The 17,418-nt window shown below is 39.8% G+C and overlaps 1 protein-coding gene across 2 annotated transcripts in view; it reads left to right on the top strand.

The window, feature by feature from the left end:
* Pde4d (phosphodiesterase 4D) overlaps positions 1-17,418 on the top strand; it is an 851,276-nt gene that overhangs the window by 128,013 nt on the left and 705,845 nt on the right. The window contains exon 1 of one of the 2 annotated variants that reach the window (XM_005356778.3): positions 15,769-16,235. The exons of the other annotated variant lie outside the window; for it this stretch is intronic. Coding sequence (XP_005356835.1) covers positions 15,970-16,235 — 266 coding nt within the window. The 5' untranslated portion in view covers positions 15,769-15,969. Of the gene's footprint in view, positions 1-15,768; positions 16,236-17,418 lie in introns of those variants that run through there. 2 annotated transcript variants of the gene reach the window in all.

The following is a 17,418-nucleotide window of genomic DNA, read 5'->3' on the forward strand; positions in this document are numbered from 1 at the left end:
GAGTGGGGGAGTGGGAGGGAAATGGGAGGAGGGGAGAAGTGGAAATTTTGAATGGCATTATTTTTAAAGCAATAAAAATAAATAAAAATAAAATAAAAAAGTGAAAAAAATCCTCAAGTCCTTCTTAAAGATCTTTCACTTGCTCCTTTTTTTTCTATTACTGTAAATGTTGCATTTTCTACAGAGCTAGTTATTATAGGTGAATGTTAGCTATACGTTGATATAGTTCTATATTTAACTCAGCCTATATTTCTTTTAGGACTCATGATTTGTTTGCTATTCTAATTCAATCTTTTAGTAACATTAGCATACCAAGCCTTGGGCTTGACATGATGTTTTCTGAAAACAAATCTAATATATTTAATCACTGAATAAGAGATACCTGCTATACACACAGCTTTTTTAAAATCAGTCAGGCTCTTTAGACCTTTAATGAGAAGTCTGCATAAAGGGGCTGTGCAAATTTAGGCATGAGTTAAAACTGAACTTGTAATTCATGTGTCACTGCATATGAATTATGATATATTCTAACTGATATATTTTGTTCTTATCACTTCAAACATGTCATTAAAATAGATTATATCAAATTAATTGTATAGAGAACCCTTAGATACAATCTAATTCAATGTCCTAGTTACTAGTTAAATCCATTAATCCATCCACTTGTCCATTTCTGTATAAGTCCTTTGTCATTTCATTCTGTATATTATAAAGATAATATAAACATTAAGTACCAAAAGCTAACTCATAAACCTATCCTTGTGATAAAAAAAAATTAGCCAGGGGGCACAGAGCATTGTCCTATGATTAAGAGATAAATAATTCCCAATGCAAGTGACATTAAAGCAGTATTATCCTAAGAATGAACGAAAAATTGAGCAGAGAGATGAACAACCAGGTGGATGAGGTGACAGCCTTCAAAAGGCAGGGCTTCTTGGGGAACAAGATTCCTACAGCTATAGTATTCAAGTGTACACAGTTTGGCCTGGTAGCCTAGGATGAAATTATGTAGATGGGGGTCTGGTAGTGATTGTGGTGACATAAGATGCATTTAAAAATTATGTATATGTTACCTACCCGAAACAAGGGGGAAAAAATCAAGTTGATTCAAACAGGCAGTCATGTGTTTTAGAAAGACACCTTTGATAAGATAAAGGAACTCGCAGAGATCTGCCTGTCTCTGTCCCCCAAGTGTGCCACCACCATCCCCCTCCCAGCAGCAGAGGGCAGATTTGTAAGCGAGAGGCATGAGATAACACTTTTGTGTGTGATAGATGATTCTAGCATTACCATGTATAACTGATTCATCTCGATTAGTCCAATTTCATAGAATAAGCTTGATTATATTTTTGCTTATATACATAAGTTGGGGGGAAATGCTGGAAAAGGAGACCAATGCCGCTTTACTTGGGTTTTGTTTGACTGTTGGAAGACTGATCAAAGCTAACTCACCCTCTCACCACGCCTGCGCCTGGGTTTCACTGGACAATGTGTCAAGGGAATGCCTCAGGCCTTGGTCCACTCACAGGCCAGTTGTGACTCACAGTCTGAACAGGAGGAAATGTTCATTTACTTTTTCATAGTCATGGCAATGAGACCTTTTTTTTTTATTGTTGTTGAGAGAACTATTCTCACCTAAAGTGCCCGTTGAGAAGGTTATTTTCTGCCACAGGCGGGGAGCAGAATGTCACACCCCAATTCCAAGTGCTCCTGCACTGTTCTGATAGCCTCGGGAAGCTGAGGTTTCACAGCGGCCTGGAACACACGGGCTCCATGTGATGTAAATCAGCCCTGTTAATTAGCTGTTTCAGGATTCTTAAAGCCCCGTGGCTTTGGAAACACTTGTTAACCCACAGAGGGAGGAGACGAGCTGGAAGCAATTGGACTCAAGCCTGAATTTATTATAACTCTTTTCAATAACACCTGATCTTTCCAAATCCGTGTTCAGGATCTGTTGAAAATTACAGTTGACTTAAGTTGCTCTCCGTGACGCACCCAGGAGATTGCGATTCAAGGCTTCTTGAAGCCACAGAAATAGGAGAGCGGCAGAAAAGAACTGATTAGTTGGAACTTTCTGGACACACATGCCATTTTCCAGAGGCTACAAACTAGATGGCAGGGGCCGGGAAGAGAGAAACCAGCTGATATACAAGGGCCACGCAGGGTACCCAATAGTCTGCATTTCTGTCTTAGCAAAACCGAGAGCCACCCTCCCCGCCCCGTCCCTGACACACACACCACATGGCAATTAGTGCACAAAGCTGGTATTCAACAGACTCATAATTCTGAGTACAATTCTCGTGACATAACCTGACCAACCACATAAAACCTAATGAAGAAAACAACCGTTGTCACTGGCAACAAACGCTGTGATTGCATCACAAGTAAACCACATACTTTATGCTGCAGAGACAGTCGGGGTACTGCAAAAGTCAGGCGGTATCCTTTGGCTGCTGATGGGATTAAAACATCTGAGACGCATGTTTGAAGATGGAGTGAAACTCACGATTCTGTTTCTGGTATTGGAATATGAGTACGCTATCCTAAAATCCCCAAATATAAAAGAGCTACTTAAGAATGCCTACATCAAATCTTAGAAAACATGCAAACTCTGATTCTGTTCCTGGTTTGCTCATAAACTCCACTGCAAGCTAATCTGTTTTAAGATAACACTCAGAACAGCCGCCTGTCTACCAAAGGAACATATGTAACAATCCTATTTGCGCATTTTCATCTTCTGAAATAACGCCAAGAAGTAAAGGGGGATGGGGGTGGGGTCTCAGTAGCTTACCCTTGACTGCTGGGTGATAGGTTACATTCTGAGTACTCTGAGATGCAAGTGATCCAGTCCTCTATGTTTTTTGTTTTTGTTTTTGTTTTTTTGACTTTTGCACATAATATATTCCTGGGAGATACTCAGTGTTCAGTGAGTATGTGTTGGCTGAAAGATCAGTTCAGGGAATGAAGTGTTTATTTTTAGGAATAGTTTAGCAAGACTTTTAGTATCAGGGATTATCAGGTAGTCACAGATGAAAGCTAAACGACTTGAGGGTAGTTGTCCCTTATGCCCCATGCCACCCTCTCATTCATCTCCTTTTGTGCTCACTAAGTTAGAAAATATGACTGTAAGGAAATCAACAATTCGTAGCCAATTCAAAGATCAGAGTGCTTGCAGGGTAAGCAACAATTTACAAAATAGTATGTCCCTTTGAATGTAAACCTAAAAGGGCTTGAATTGGATGTCGTAGACATTAATTTGCATATTTTAAAACTCTTTCTCCTTCTCTTTATTGTCTGGCAAGTCCACATACACAAGTGTTTTATGGTTATATTCACCTCCATTGCCCTCTCCTGTCTCCTGCATCCCTGAACGCCTTGGCCTCTTCTCAGCGAGTCTCTCTCTTATTTTCAGCGTTTTTCTTTTTGATACACTGAGTTTAGCAGTGGAGATTGGTAGTATAAGCCTGGGTGGGCTTACTTTCTGGATCATTGCCAACTCGCCAGTAATTAAAAGAAAATAACGCCCCCTCCTCGATGATTGGCTTAAAATATCTTTTTACAAGATTCATTTTTAAAATGGGACCTTCACCAAACACTGCAGCCACACTCTTACATTAATCCTAACCCCAACGATGTTCTAAAATAATAATATTAAAGCTAATTATCTGAACAAATGTTAAGCTAATTGAATGAGTGCTCTTGTTCCTTCCATATGCATCTTTAAATTCGTGTTCCAGCCTGCTCTATGCCTTGCCCTTCCTTACAGTCTACCGCCAGGACCTGTACGATTTGCCTGTTTGCTCTTTTATGTCACCCTGAAGGAACTGAGAGGAAGTTGGACCTCTTGCACACTTAGAATATCGCGTGACTTTCCTTCCTCCAGTACTTCATCCATAAGTGCCTAAAGAACTTTGATTTTACAAGCACAGATGTCAAAAAAAAAAGCCACAAACTGTGTTTGTTTGAGTTTTAACTTGTGAGTTGCTTTTGGAAATCTCAAACACGTGCTTCTTTGTTCTCTGGGGTGATATAAATTTTATAGTTTCAAGTCTGTGTGATTCTCAATTTTCAAGTCCTATAACTGTAGAAAGATAATCCTTCTCTGTAGTGTTTTCCTATAAGAACAGCACATGGCTTCAGAATCTAAGAGCTCAGTGTGGAGCTGGGAAGTGAGACCTCGTAGTTCATCCTTACCCTGCTTCCACCTACAGGTACAATTGACAGACAGCCTCGCAATCCAGGTAGTAAAGTGCCATCAAATAATTAAAAAGTGACAAGTTAGAGTTATTTTGCATGATCTTTGTTGAAAATAATTTACTGAGCTGAATGTTTATATAATTTAATTTAAAAGCAATTTGTTGCTGTTCCAGCTTACTCAATTTCAGAACATTTTGAGATAGGCCCCTGTGAAGTCAGCAGTAGTCAGTTCTAAAACACTGCTGCTTTCGGCCTTTACGCAGAAGAGCTGGCTCTTTTGTGGTTTTCCTTAAAGCTGTCGGCTAGATTGATTTTTAGATGTTACTTTATAGTTTCTAATTTTTTTTATCAGTATATACATTGCTAATTTATTTCTTAAGTCTACATTCCATGTGTGAAGAGGGAATGGGCGGGTCTAAGATTATACTGAAGGCCTTTCTGAGTACTCAATGCATATATGATTAAATCAGGAAGACCTCCAAACTATTGCACATACCAGTGTTGATTTGGAGGTCTTCCTAACAAAATGAGTGGTGGAGTTCTGGTCAGGCACGGCATCTTGTGTACTTCTTTGTATGCAAAGGCTAAAGGCTCACAACAAAATCTGTCTTTATTACAGTGAGAGTGGTTTGAAACATGGCTTACTGCATAGTGCCAGAACATTCTAGAAGAAAGAGTTAATGTTTTCCCTCTCCAGCGCCTCCTGCAATGTGCAGATACTGTCACACCAGAGACACCACAGGGAAATGCTTGGTCAAGTGAAATTGCTAAAGAGCCAAATTGAACACAGCCTTGGACGCACAGGGAAATGTGGCTTGGGTTTTGACGGTAGCTGCTGAGGCATTTCCTAATTCCTTCTACCCTAAGGAAAAATAGAAGATATTCTTGAGGGACGAAAACGGTGTTACAGTGAGGACAGGATGATGAGGAAGGCTGTTTGAGGGGACACATGTAGGAACTCAAACACTGCTGCAGGATCATCAGAAACTTGGCCACTTTGATAAAAATTTTAAGAATACAGCTATCCCAGCACTCAACAATCTGGCTTCCAACAATCTATATATTTTTTTAATTACCTACAATGTATGACAAGTGATTTACAAGGCTGTTTATTGTGTTAGAGTAAAAGCTAGGAAATCAGAATGCCTTTCCAAAGTGAAATGGCTCATGGTCACACTTCGGACTAGCAGGCATCAGCTAAAAATAGCACTGGGGATCTTTACTGCAGAACAAAATAAAGTTGCCAAACGATGGTGACATATAACCCATGACTCCAAAAACATTTCTTTATTGGTACATAAGTATTCATGGAGGCACATGGCCTGTCAGCCACTGTTCAATAATGTAGCCACTAGCTACAAAAGCCCTTTCAAGTTCAAATTAATACGATCAGATAAAATTTACAAGTCAGTCCCTCAGTTTACTAGCTCCATTTTTATTTGAGCCTACTTTGGATGGGGGCCCCTACCACGGAAATGGAGAATTCAACATAGTAACCATGACCAGCTACCTAGACAGAGGGCCAAGTTTAGGAATGGTGCAGAATAAGAGCTTTAGATTTCTCTTGAAATTTTAAATTTACTCACAATGGAGATAAAATATATGTTATGTAGATACTTTAAAGAACACATTGGTAGGATTTTGAAAACAGTGTCTATTTTCAGTTGATAGCTTAGTGTTAGTTGACTTGGACACACTGTCTCCATGTTGTTAGCTGAAAATAAACACAGATGATACAAACACGAATTGTTCCCAGTCGTTACCTGGTCCCAACTGAGTAGCTGCTATCTTCCGGGTGCTTAATGTCAAGGATCCTGAGCAACTGCTGCCGATACAGAGATGATGCTATACTCTTGGTATAACAAGGGCATTTGGTTCTCCGGTAATTGTTAAATACTTACCTGGCTTTATCCAGGTTTACATACCTAAAGATTATAAATTATAGTTACCAGACATACTGAAATAAATATGCTTATAGGGTTAGTATAAAGCTATTTATTTTGTTAGGATGTACAGGGTCAATGTCAAGCAGACCTTATATCTATAGCTCTGCAGCACAGCATTTTCCTAGTGTATGGGAAGCCTCCTAATTGTTCAGTCTCCAGTGCTACAGAAACATAACAATAGTTTCAGAAGAAGGTCAGATTGCTACACATCATTCAGCAAACGTTTGAGCATTTCCAAGTCAGAATAACTTTTTTTTTAAAGCACTAGAAATAAAAACATCAGCCCATTTTTTACAGTTCCCCAGAGACTGGCTGTAAGCAAGTATGAGGACCATGGTGGGAGCACCCTTTCTTGGTTTGTTGGTAGAGAGTTAATGACCGGTGAATTTTACTGGTCTTTTACTGGCAATGAAGGAAATCTATAAATCCCGGCTGACTGAAGTTGAATACCACCTCTAATAGAACTGGACTATTTTTTTTAGAATAAATGTAGTTTTTAAAAACAAAGGGCTTGTGATTTCTTTTACATAATTATTTTGTCTTCATAATTATTTCTGATGCTGTGATGAAATGCCCTAATCAATGCAATTTAAGGGATAAAGGGATTGCTTGGCTCACAGATCAAGGTTATAGTCCATCATGGCAAGGGAGTCATAGCAACCAGAGCTTGAGACAGCTGGTCGTTTGTGTCCTTGTGTCCACAGACAAGAAACTGCGAGCAAGGGATGCTAGTGCTCGGTCCACTTTCCTTTTTTCTGTCTATGATTCCAGCTCCAGCAACGGTGCTACTTAGGATAAATCTTACTACCTCAAATGAACCTGAATCCAGAAAAGTCCTCACTGCCATGCGCTAACCTAAATAATCCTTCACAGGCATGCCTAGAGTCTTGATTTAGATTCTGCCACATTACAATCAATATTAATATCAGAGCTAAATACAATTTATTTAGTAATTAGAAATATTAGGAGATAATCAAACACTATACAAATAGCTGGATGCAAAGAAATAGCATCACCTAGCTCCAAGTTACTGTTCTCATTGCATAGTATTTACTGGCTACCTATCAAGACTTATCCTGGTGCATAGAGGACAATGTTTCTGGTCCATGGGAAATCTATGGACCACTTGAAAGATTTGGAATTCAGAATTCTGTGTCTCCCACCTGACGCACCAAATCTGACTCCGCATTTTATCAAGGTGTTCAAGTAATTCTTAGCTGCTGCACTGAAGTTTGAAAAGACATAATTATTATGGCATCTAGTTGTCTTTAAATTCCTTCTACAGCAACGTCTTCTCATGTAATACATCTCGTCTTTCACTGGCTTCATGCGTGGTATAGCATGCAATCCACACTCCTGTAATCTCGCTCTCAGGTGCCCCTGTCTCACAATCTTCATGAAGGTTATAGTTTCTACTTATAGATAGCAATTGAAGAGGAGGATGGACTTGACTTGGAGACTGAGCATAGTAATAAAGGAAGCTAGCACAAAGGACGCACTTAGAGCACTATTCAGTATAGAAAAAGCTATTCGGGTGTGGACAACATACGTTGGAAACAGCTACCATGGGCCATACTCTAGGAAATGTGAGTTCAGTCTCCTCTAATAGCCTGGAAGGTTAATTAAGTCCTGATGTTCTGAAAATCTGTTATTATGTAACAGTGAATATACCTCTCTCTGCAGCTTTACTATTTTAGAAGTAAAACAATACTTTGATTCCAAATATTAAATTAACTTAGGCATTGCTCTCCCACTCTGTCTCCTAAGCTATGACTCAGATGTCAGAACACATATTTTTTTTTGTACCTAGTTAGAAAAGGGATTTTCACAAGTTTCAGGGCCATTTCATAATATTGGTAAGGCACCTGTGTCCTGTGGTCTTGTCTTGCCTGCCATCCTGTATTTCCTAAACATGGAATATATCTCTTAAAGTAGAGGCAGTGGTATATGAGTAACCAGGTACTAGTAGAAGGGACTATATTGCTGTTTGATAATGGTTTTTGTAATCCCACATTTTGGAAACTTATAAGCAAACACAAAGACCTACTATTTAAGGCTTTTTTATATCAAAACATGATTCTTAAAGACAGTTTTGAGGTGTAATCTGGATCTCATACAATCAATTATTGAATGCATACACTGAAGACAACTGCATTTTTGAGGTTTTAAAATCTATAGGACCTTAGACTCAATGTAGGTTGAGAGAAGTTAAACGACCAAATGAATGTGTTCATAGTGCATTGGCTTGAGGGATGAGAATACTCCCCTGCCTTGCCAGTGCCTTATGTCAGTGTGCCCTGTAAGCAATAGATTCCAGGGGAATATTAGAGTTAGGTATGAAAATGATATCCTTGTAAGTATGTCTGTCTTCTGGGATTGTTATTTACATACGTTGAAGAATTTCAATTACAATTCTAAGTCACTAATTTGTCTTTGATAGCTAACTATTTCCACTTCAGATTGTAAGCTGAGTGTCTGCTACCTTGGAGTGCTTATGGTGATCCCATTGAGTAAGAAAAGAGAGTGCCGATCAGTACCTGTGTGTTCCGCACGTGTGCCTAGTGGCTTTTTCAGTGGTTGAGTGGCTAGGGAAAGACATGATTCAGATATAGGAGGATTGGATTCTGTAAATTGAAGCCAAAATTGCTTGATTATTGTTTACATTGGAAAAATCAAATATAAGAAAATGTGATAATATTATACTTTTGGGGGCCATCAAAAGCCGTGGTCATTTCTGATTATCTGAGTAGCGTTTAGAAAGGGCATTCGAGAGTTTCCTTTAGCAACGAGGAAATGTTGCTCCTGGATAGCTCATTTTAAGTCTGTGTTTCAGCAGAAAAGGAAAAAAACACTAATTTAGGTTATATTGTCATTTGTCCTTCAGGCATACGGTAAGCATGATTCTTAAATGTTGTTGATACAGTGTTCTATATGATGCTAACTTTTCATTTAAGGGAGGTGATAAAATACTATTTAATAGTTAAATTAATCTGTGACATTAAACATGCTTGACCTTTTCATTGAAAAGAACCAAGACTGAGTTGTATAGTAAAATGTAACTCTAAGATAAATGAGCACATGCATTTGCTCAATGACTTCTAAATACCCTGAAAATAGGAACATGTCTTTGATGATTAGTTAAGTGGATCTTAATTAGTGGTATGTATAATTGATTATGCTGAGCAATATCCAATCAGTTTTGACTTCCTAATTTCATTGTACGCTCATATCAAGCCAATGAACAAATTTTAACAATTAGTTCCTCATTAGCTCCCTTCCGCTTCTTTACAAACTCACATTGAACAGGAACACACTTCAGAACTATCCTTTTCATAATTGCAAACCATATTGCACGCAGATTGGCTGCATTTAAATTCCATTATATAATACCTATCCAAGTACCAAGTACATTTTACTGCTATTTTAGTCAATAAAGAGTCTAAAGCCCTAACAAGTCTTAAATCACTTTCTTTGTCCAGGCTGTTCTTATTCTTTTTCTATGTAGAATACTTTGACTTTCACTCAATCCCTGCTTCGTATTTGTAGCTCACTATCTGTTTAACTATTAGACACTCATTCTAACAAACTAACTGTTCTGATTTTTAATTTGATATTTCACATTTATTGTTTTGGTGGAAGGATTGTATATATCATTCATTTTCAAAAAGATACTTTTTGCTGTCATTATGGTGTAGCCACTGGGAAAATATCTGGGAAGAAGAAGGGGTTCAGAGGGAAAGGAATGGGATGTCAGATGGTGTTAGGGTGAATGTAAGCACACTAGATTACACATAGATATAAAACTGTCAGAAAAGCAAAAAAGGCTAGAGAGGTGGTTCAGCTGTTAAGAGCACTGGCTGCTCTTCTAGAGAACCAGGGTTCAATTCCCAGCACCCACAGAGTGACTCACAACTGCCTGCAACTCCAGTTCCTGGAAAGCTGATGCGCTCTCTGGCTTCCAAAGGCATAGACACACATGCAGGCAAAATATCCCTAAAATAAAATATATATGAAAGGAAGGAAGGAAGGATTGAAGGAAAGACAGAAGGAAGGAGAAAAGGAAGAAATCTCTACAAGCTAGCCTAGATAGTGAAACTTCTCAAATGCTTCACTCTGCAGACATCTACTGTGTTTTTAAATATAGGACTATAACAATTATGTCATTATAATTTGTAATGGTATGAGCTCAGTGTGGTAAACTGTGGAGGAAGGATGGAATAATTTTGAATATGCTGCTTGGTACAATGAAAAACTACCAAGGACTTTAACTGAAATGCCCTCACGTTAAAGGAACACAGGCATTTAGATGAGAAATGACTCAGGAATTCCACACCCTGCTGTCCTGCCTCCCTAAGAAACCCTTGACCTGACAGGCTTCATGGGTTGTCACAGTGTATGTTCTGAGTGCAGCCAGGGGCAGATTTTCTGGTAACTAGAATGAGAATTTGGAGCAGTTAGGGACCCATTACTTTCCATAGTAGTGGTCATAATTGATTTAAATATCATATCAGCTTTTATTTGAAACTCAATGAGGTATAAAGTCAAAACAGGAGACTCTGGTACCTCATAGACACAGATTTAGATCCCAAGTATACCACTGTTGAATGATAATGACCTTTGGCCTTTACAGTCCTAGCTGTAAAATAGTGGTTCTCTTAGGATAATTGCAAGAATTAAGCAAAATAAAATGCAAAAATCTTGGCATATAACTGGTATCTACTAAATGTGAATCTTTGTTATAGGGACTATTTGCAGGATGCTCATTTTGTACTAGGTATTCTTTGCAGGGTGTGTGTGTGTGTGTGTGTGTGTGTGTGTGTGTGTGTGTGTGTAATATATGCCTGTGTTCATATGAGTATTTTTTTATGGATGCCACAGCTTGGTATTTATTGTGTTCTACCTTTCTCCACTTTCTCTTTTGAAACAGGGTCTCTCAATGAACCTTAACAAGGCTAGCAGGACAATGAGCATAGGACAATGAGAAGTCCTGTCTCCATCTTCCCAGTGCTAGGATTGCAGGAGTACACCACCAGACTTGACTTCTATTTACGTATGTGGGTGCTGGACATCTGAGCTTAGGTCCTCAGACTTGTGTGGCCTGCGTTTTATCAGGTCATCTCCCCATGACCCTGTATTTATATGCAAACGCTATTATGCAGATATGATCACTATACTAATTCACCAATAAGGGTCTGAGCCACCAAAATAATACAGAAAGCCCAGAAGCTCAGCTGGGGTTCAAATCAAGCTTTTTCAATCCTAACAGAGCCCACACCCTCTTAGCTATTAAACTGCACTCCCTCACCCATTCCGTGAGCAATTTGAGTGGAATCTCACTTCACTGTGTATTTACCTAATTAAACCAAACTTGGGAGAAGCAAACAATGCTGTTTAGTCAAGAATAAATCATTTGAATTTGTCCATTCTTTTGAATGAGCCACATCATTGTTTCCTTTCAACTGTGGGAAACCCAGCCCTCACCTGAATATGGACCGGCACACTTAATTTGTCCCGGTCTTCATAAATTTTGTTTCTTTTGTTTTACAGTTTATGAATAATTAATTAAAAAACATATTTTGGAATTATTTGGAAAGAACCCCAAATTTGTATGTGTAGATATATATATATATATATATATATACCCAAATTTCTACTTGTTAAAACCTAAAAACCTTATTTGGCTATTACTTACTGTACAGTGTTTTCCAGACAAGGACCCGAGAGCTAATTTTCTAAAGATTTTGCGTAAAAGGCAGACAGCAGAACGCTGTCGTTGGAAGAGCAGCTTTGATCCTGCCATTAGCGTAAAGAACATCATAATTTTTATCTGAACTTGGCTACCTCTGGTTCTTTTCAGCAGTTAATCTGATTTTTGTAAGGTAGCGATTTTCAAGTGTGGTTTCACCACACAGCGGGGTTTTCCTGAGGGGGTAGCAGAGAATTCTCAAAATAAAAAGTTAAATTTTATTGTAGAAACAACATATACATCCCTCACTTTGGGGACTCAGGGGAGGGCCAGTAAGGCAAGGAGTCAGTAATGGCTGCTAGGGCCTTGGAAAAGGCCCTCAGTCCTGCACCTCAGGAGAATCAAACCAACCCAGCCCCCACACCTGAGCAAACCCCACAGCAGTGCAAGATTGGCTGCATAGCTTAATCAGGATTGGTTCATGTCTAAACAAGGCTTGGTGAGGTCTGAACCAGCAATTCCTCTTTCCCTGTGAGCATGTACATACTGGGCCATTTAAGAGAAAACCACAGTTTAAACAATTTTCTTTCCTTTTTTAAAAAATATATTTATTTTTGTACATTGGTGTTTTTGCCTGCATGTATGTCTGTATGAAGGTGTTGAATCACCTGGAACTCAAGTTAGGGACGGTTGTGAGCTGTCATGTAGACACTGGGAACTCAACCCAGGTCCTCAGGAAGAGCAGCTAATGCTCTTAACCACTGAGCCATCTATCTACCCAGCCCTCATTTTCTTTTCTTAACAGCCCTATTCTGTGCTTATATCCTCATCGAAAGCAAGAACCAGGATGTAGGTGTACCTAAACTTAATGATTGTCCCAACAGAGCCCATTCGATTGTTGGTAATAGATTTTTGTTTGGTCACTCATCATCAAATTGTCTACTTAGAACTATACTCTAAATATCTCCGGCCCCGAATGTGTTGCCCTTGCTGTCTGTCTTTAGAATACAAACTCCCTGGGGACAAGGACAGTCTCAAGCAGTACTTTACTCTCCACAGAAGACCCTGTATGTAGGCTTGATACAAACAAAATACTATTTTTGTGTAAAATAAACTACGTCATTAAAAAGGAAAAAGTTTTTCTAAAATTTTACTTTTGCCATTCCAGTTTTCTCACATCCTATTTTGTTTTGTTTTTAAACTGCTTTATTCTGTTTTCTGAATTTTTGTTTGTTTCCTTGAGACAGGGGTCTCTTTATGTAGCCATGGCTGGCCTGGAACTCATAGATCCCTGACTGCCTCTACCTCCCTAGTGCTGGGGTAAAAGGCTTGAACCACCACACTGGGTCCTGTCACCTGAATTTTTAATTTATTTAAACTCGCAAAGAATTGTATATGACTGACCGCTAGACACTGAATTTTTTTGCTCAACCCCCCCCCACCCCCAGTTTGCTTCTACTGCCTCTCCCTGCCTTGCACTTCTATCCTGTCTCTGTCCAGTAATGTTTAAATGCATTTTCATTTATCCTTTCGACAATTTCATACAGTGCATTGAATACGGCGTATTTCAATAATACCCACCCTTCCTTCCAACTCCTTACAGGCCCCTTGATTATGGTTCTTTCCTTGCTCCTGTCCTCATTTCTCATCTAAAACTTAGTTTGTATTATTTTGAAATGTGAGTGTGTGGTGTTTGTTTTTGTCTTAATATGTGCTTGTGAGTGCAGGGGCCATTGGAGGCCAGAGGCACTGGATCACCTGGAGCTGGAGTTACAGGCTGCTGTTTGTAGCCCTACTTGTGTGCTGGGAGCCAAACATGGGTTCTTTCTAAAAGCAGCACAGGCTCTGACCACCGGGTTGTGTCTCAATTCCCACTCTCCCTCTCTCCTTTTAATCTGTCAGTGTGAAATGATTTCTTCCTGTGTGTGCATGGCCATAGGACTCTCCACTGGAGTGTGGGTGATGGTAGATGTTATATTAATGTTTGAGCCTCATACTTTTGTATCATTAAGGGTCTCTTTATAACGTGTGCCCACAAGTGACTCTCAGCATTTTTTTTTGGAGGGGGGGGTACCCTGATTGAATGAGTATTCTGCTGTAGTTTTCTATAAATTTTTTAAAGCTTAAATTAAAATAAACTCCTTGAGGTCAAGTACTACGCAGGCATTTTGTATAACCCTTAATGTAACTTTTAGCTTCTGTGCTCACCTTACGTAGATATGTGTATGTGTGTGTGTACCAATACTTTTATAATAATTATTATCGTCATCTGCAGCATATGTAAGTAGATATATTGTGTATAGATGAGTGTCTCTTCTTTCACTGAAGGATGTTGTCACTTAATGATGCAGATTGTGGAAAAATCTTTGTATTGATAACAGTTCTTTTTGGCTAGAAATAATCGTACCTTAATTTTTCAAATTTCAATCTTTGCATGGAGTATTCAAATTAAACCATGGCATGAGTGTACCAATGAATTGTTACAAATATGGTATTAGGAGGGAGGGATCAGGTAGCTGATCTTAGATTTTGGTGAGCAGAACCTCAGAGTTTCTGCCTATATTAGTAACATTTGAAAGGCGGAGATTTAAATTTTAAGGTGCAGAAGAGGCAAAGAGGGGTCCCCTAAGACTAACAGTGACAATAGAACTTCTCTACTTTGGACCATCTCAGAGTCCTCCCAATCCCACTGATGGTCTCTGGTTATTTCAGCCTCCAGTTTTTGGCTGGATGAAATTTGTAGGTCGTCAATGATGACCGAAGTGTGAAACAATTTGAAACCTCCAAAAGTCACCAGGCTGCTGGAGACACTCCTGTGCCAGGCTCTTTTTTTTTTTTTCACTCCAGCGTTCACAATGCAACTTACTTGTTTTAACATTGTCTTTTACTCTGTTCTGTTACCAAAAAAAGAGTCTTGTCTTTATTTGAAACTTTCTCTAAATAAGTTTCTTGAAGATATATTTTTCACCAATTACAATCTTCTTTGAAAAGGCAACACAAGAAAATATGAAAAGCTTGATTTATTTTACCCTTTTGTGATTGAATGCATCAATTATATATAACATATAAAATGATTGAAACCATAAAAGTCATTTTTAACTATTCCTATGAAAACAACCAGTACCTTGTGGGAGGAGTTTAACTACAAAAAAAAAAAAACCATTTGTGGGTCTAAATAGTGTTGCTTGGTGCTTTGAAAGAACCATAATTAACAAGGTTGTAAAACCCAACAGTCACCCTGTGTCCTTCCTGTGTAGCATTTTGAAACCTTTGGTTTCTATCTGAAGGTGGAGACCGTGTTATTCTCTTGTGATTTCTCTCATGGGATGCCTCAGACTGACTTTAGTAAGCAGGAAAACATTCCTCCTTGTCTAGCTACGGGTTGTTTATTCTTTCCTTATTAAAAAAAAAGGAAGGGAGGGAGGAAGGGAGGAAGGAAAGAGGAAGGAAGGAAAGAAAGAAGGAAAGAAGGAAAAAGGAAAGAAGAAAGAAAGAAAGAAAGAAAGGGAGAAAGGAAGAAAGAAAGAAAGAAAGAGAAAGAAAGAAAAAAGAAAGAAAGAGAAACCAAATCAAAGGACTAGCAATTTTCTTTTATGAATATATACTATAGGGAGATAAATAGCCGCTGGTGGAACGGAAGGTCAAGTTCCAAGTTTTTCTTTCCTTTGCATTCAGAATAAGCGAATGGAAAGGCTGGCCAAACAGAGGAGTAGCAGGCACGATGGTTAAGCCCTCCCCCCCAGGACTTTTTATGTACATAAGCAGAAGTCACTGGAGCAGCTGCGCCGCATTAGTTCCAATAGTTTAACAGGCTGCTTTGCAGGGCTGACAAAAGCCGAGCTAGCGCGGTGGCTTCCCTCCATGTTCCCGAGCCTCCAGAGCTCGTCAGTGATCTTTGGCTGGGGCTGGGGGAGGAGGGTGACGTTGAGCAGGCTTCGGCGGGGGAGTGCGCTCGCCTGGTCTACACCCAGCAGCCTGCGCGGAGAGACTGAGGCAGGGGCGGAATGAACTAACAGCAGCTGGATCCGACCTGTTTCCCTGGACATTTTCTCCAGACTCTGGCCGAGGGACTCACTGGAAACAGGCCAGGCAACCACGTTGTCCTGGATTGTGGCCAACTGTACAAAGTTGACCAGGAAAATGGCTCAGCAGACGACAAGCCCGGACACCCTGACAGTCCCTGAAGTGGATAATCCGCATGTTCCAAACCCATGGCTCAACGAGGATCTTGTGAAATCCCTGAGGGAAAACCTGTTGCAGCATGAAAAGTCCAAGACAGCGAGGAAATCCGCTTCTCCCAAGCTCTCCCCGGTGATTTCTCCCAGGAATTCCCCCAGGCTCCTGCGCAGGATGCTTCTGAGTAGCAACATCCCCAAGCAGCGGCGCTTCACAGTAGCACATACGTGGTAAGGTCTGCTAGGATCACTGAGATGTTAGCCATGCCGGTTCAGTGCTTTTTGCTCCTACTGCGGCTGTGGGGGTGGGGTGGAGGATCATCTTTCCGCTCCTGTGATTTATGGGAAGTAATCTACCTTCAAAGTGTGTCCCACCAATGCCCAAGTCAGGGCAGGACTCCTAGAGATAGGTAACAGAAGTGGTTGAGGTGGGTGGTTCTCAGCGCTCAGTCGCTATTGCAAGTTCCTACAAGAAAACTGGATTCCAGATGTCAAAAAAGAATGTATGTTTACTCCCATGCCTAAGTGGTGCCTCTCTTTGATTTCTTAAGCTAATATCCTTGCCAGGTTCTCCTAACTGCTTTACCAGAGAGGACCAGGATGGAGGGAGTGTCATCAGACTTAGCTGTCTTCTGCATGATACCCATTTGAGCAGGGATGTTCACAGTAGTGTGTAAAGATTTGCCCCCAATCCTATGGCATTGCGTTTGTAATCTTCATCACGCCTCTGCAGAAAGAGGAAGGGGATTAGGAAGTCCGCAGGAAGTGACAGGCACTGGGACTCTTAGTGTTCTTTGAATTAGGATGCTTTGAATGTTTTGTGCTTTTATTTTCTTTATGAATATTTGATCATTGTTATAATGGATGAGATTGTCTTAGGAATTTGCTTCCATGTATTTTTTCTTCTGGAAGACTCTTGACATTTTCTATAGTTTCCCCAAACAAGCCAATGTGTTTGAGATGGAAAAACAAAACAAAACAGAAGCAAGGCTCAAGGAAGGAAGCCATAAGAGGGAGAGGGAACCCAGATCTAACCGAGTGGCATTGCTGTACCCAGTAATATATTAATATGACAGATGAGAGTTAATGACAGAGCAAATAAAAGACATGTCACACTCAAAGACGCGTCCAATCCCAGAATGTTAATTTTAAAAAGCTAAATGTCTGACTAAAGAAGGGTTTCTATTGTTTTCGGGCTTTTAACTAGATGACATTGACTCTGAGTTCCATTGGCCATACAAGGGCCACGGCAACTGCTGGATTAAGGGTTAAAAAACTTGTATCTGGAAAATGATGAGCCCCTCTGAGAAAGATATCATTGTAAATTTTGCCAGCAGTAGGCAGTGGATGAGAGAAAGGCAGGGCATGCCATGGATGATGCTTGGATGGAAGGGACTTGGCTCAAAACCAGGCA

The sequence above is a fragment of the Microtus ochrogaster genome, chromosome 19 (assembly GCF_000317375.1).
Source record: "Microtus ochrogaster isolate Prairie Vole_2 chromosome 19, MicOch1.0, whole genome shotgun sequence".
Classification (NCBI taxonomy): Eukaryota; Metazoa; Chordata; class Mammalia; order Rodentia; family Cricetidae; genus Microtus; species Microtus ochrogaster.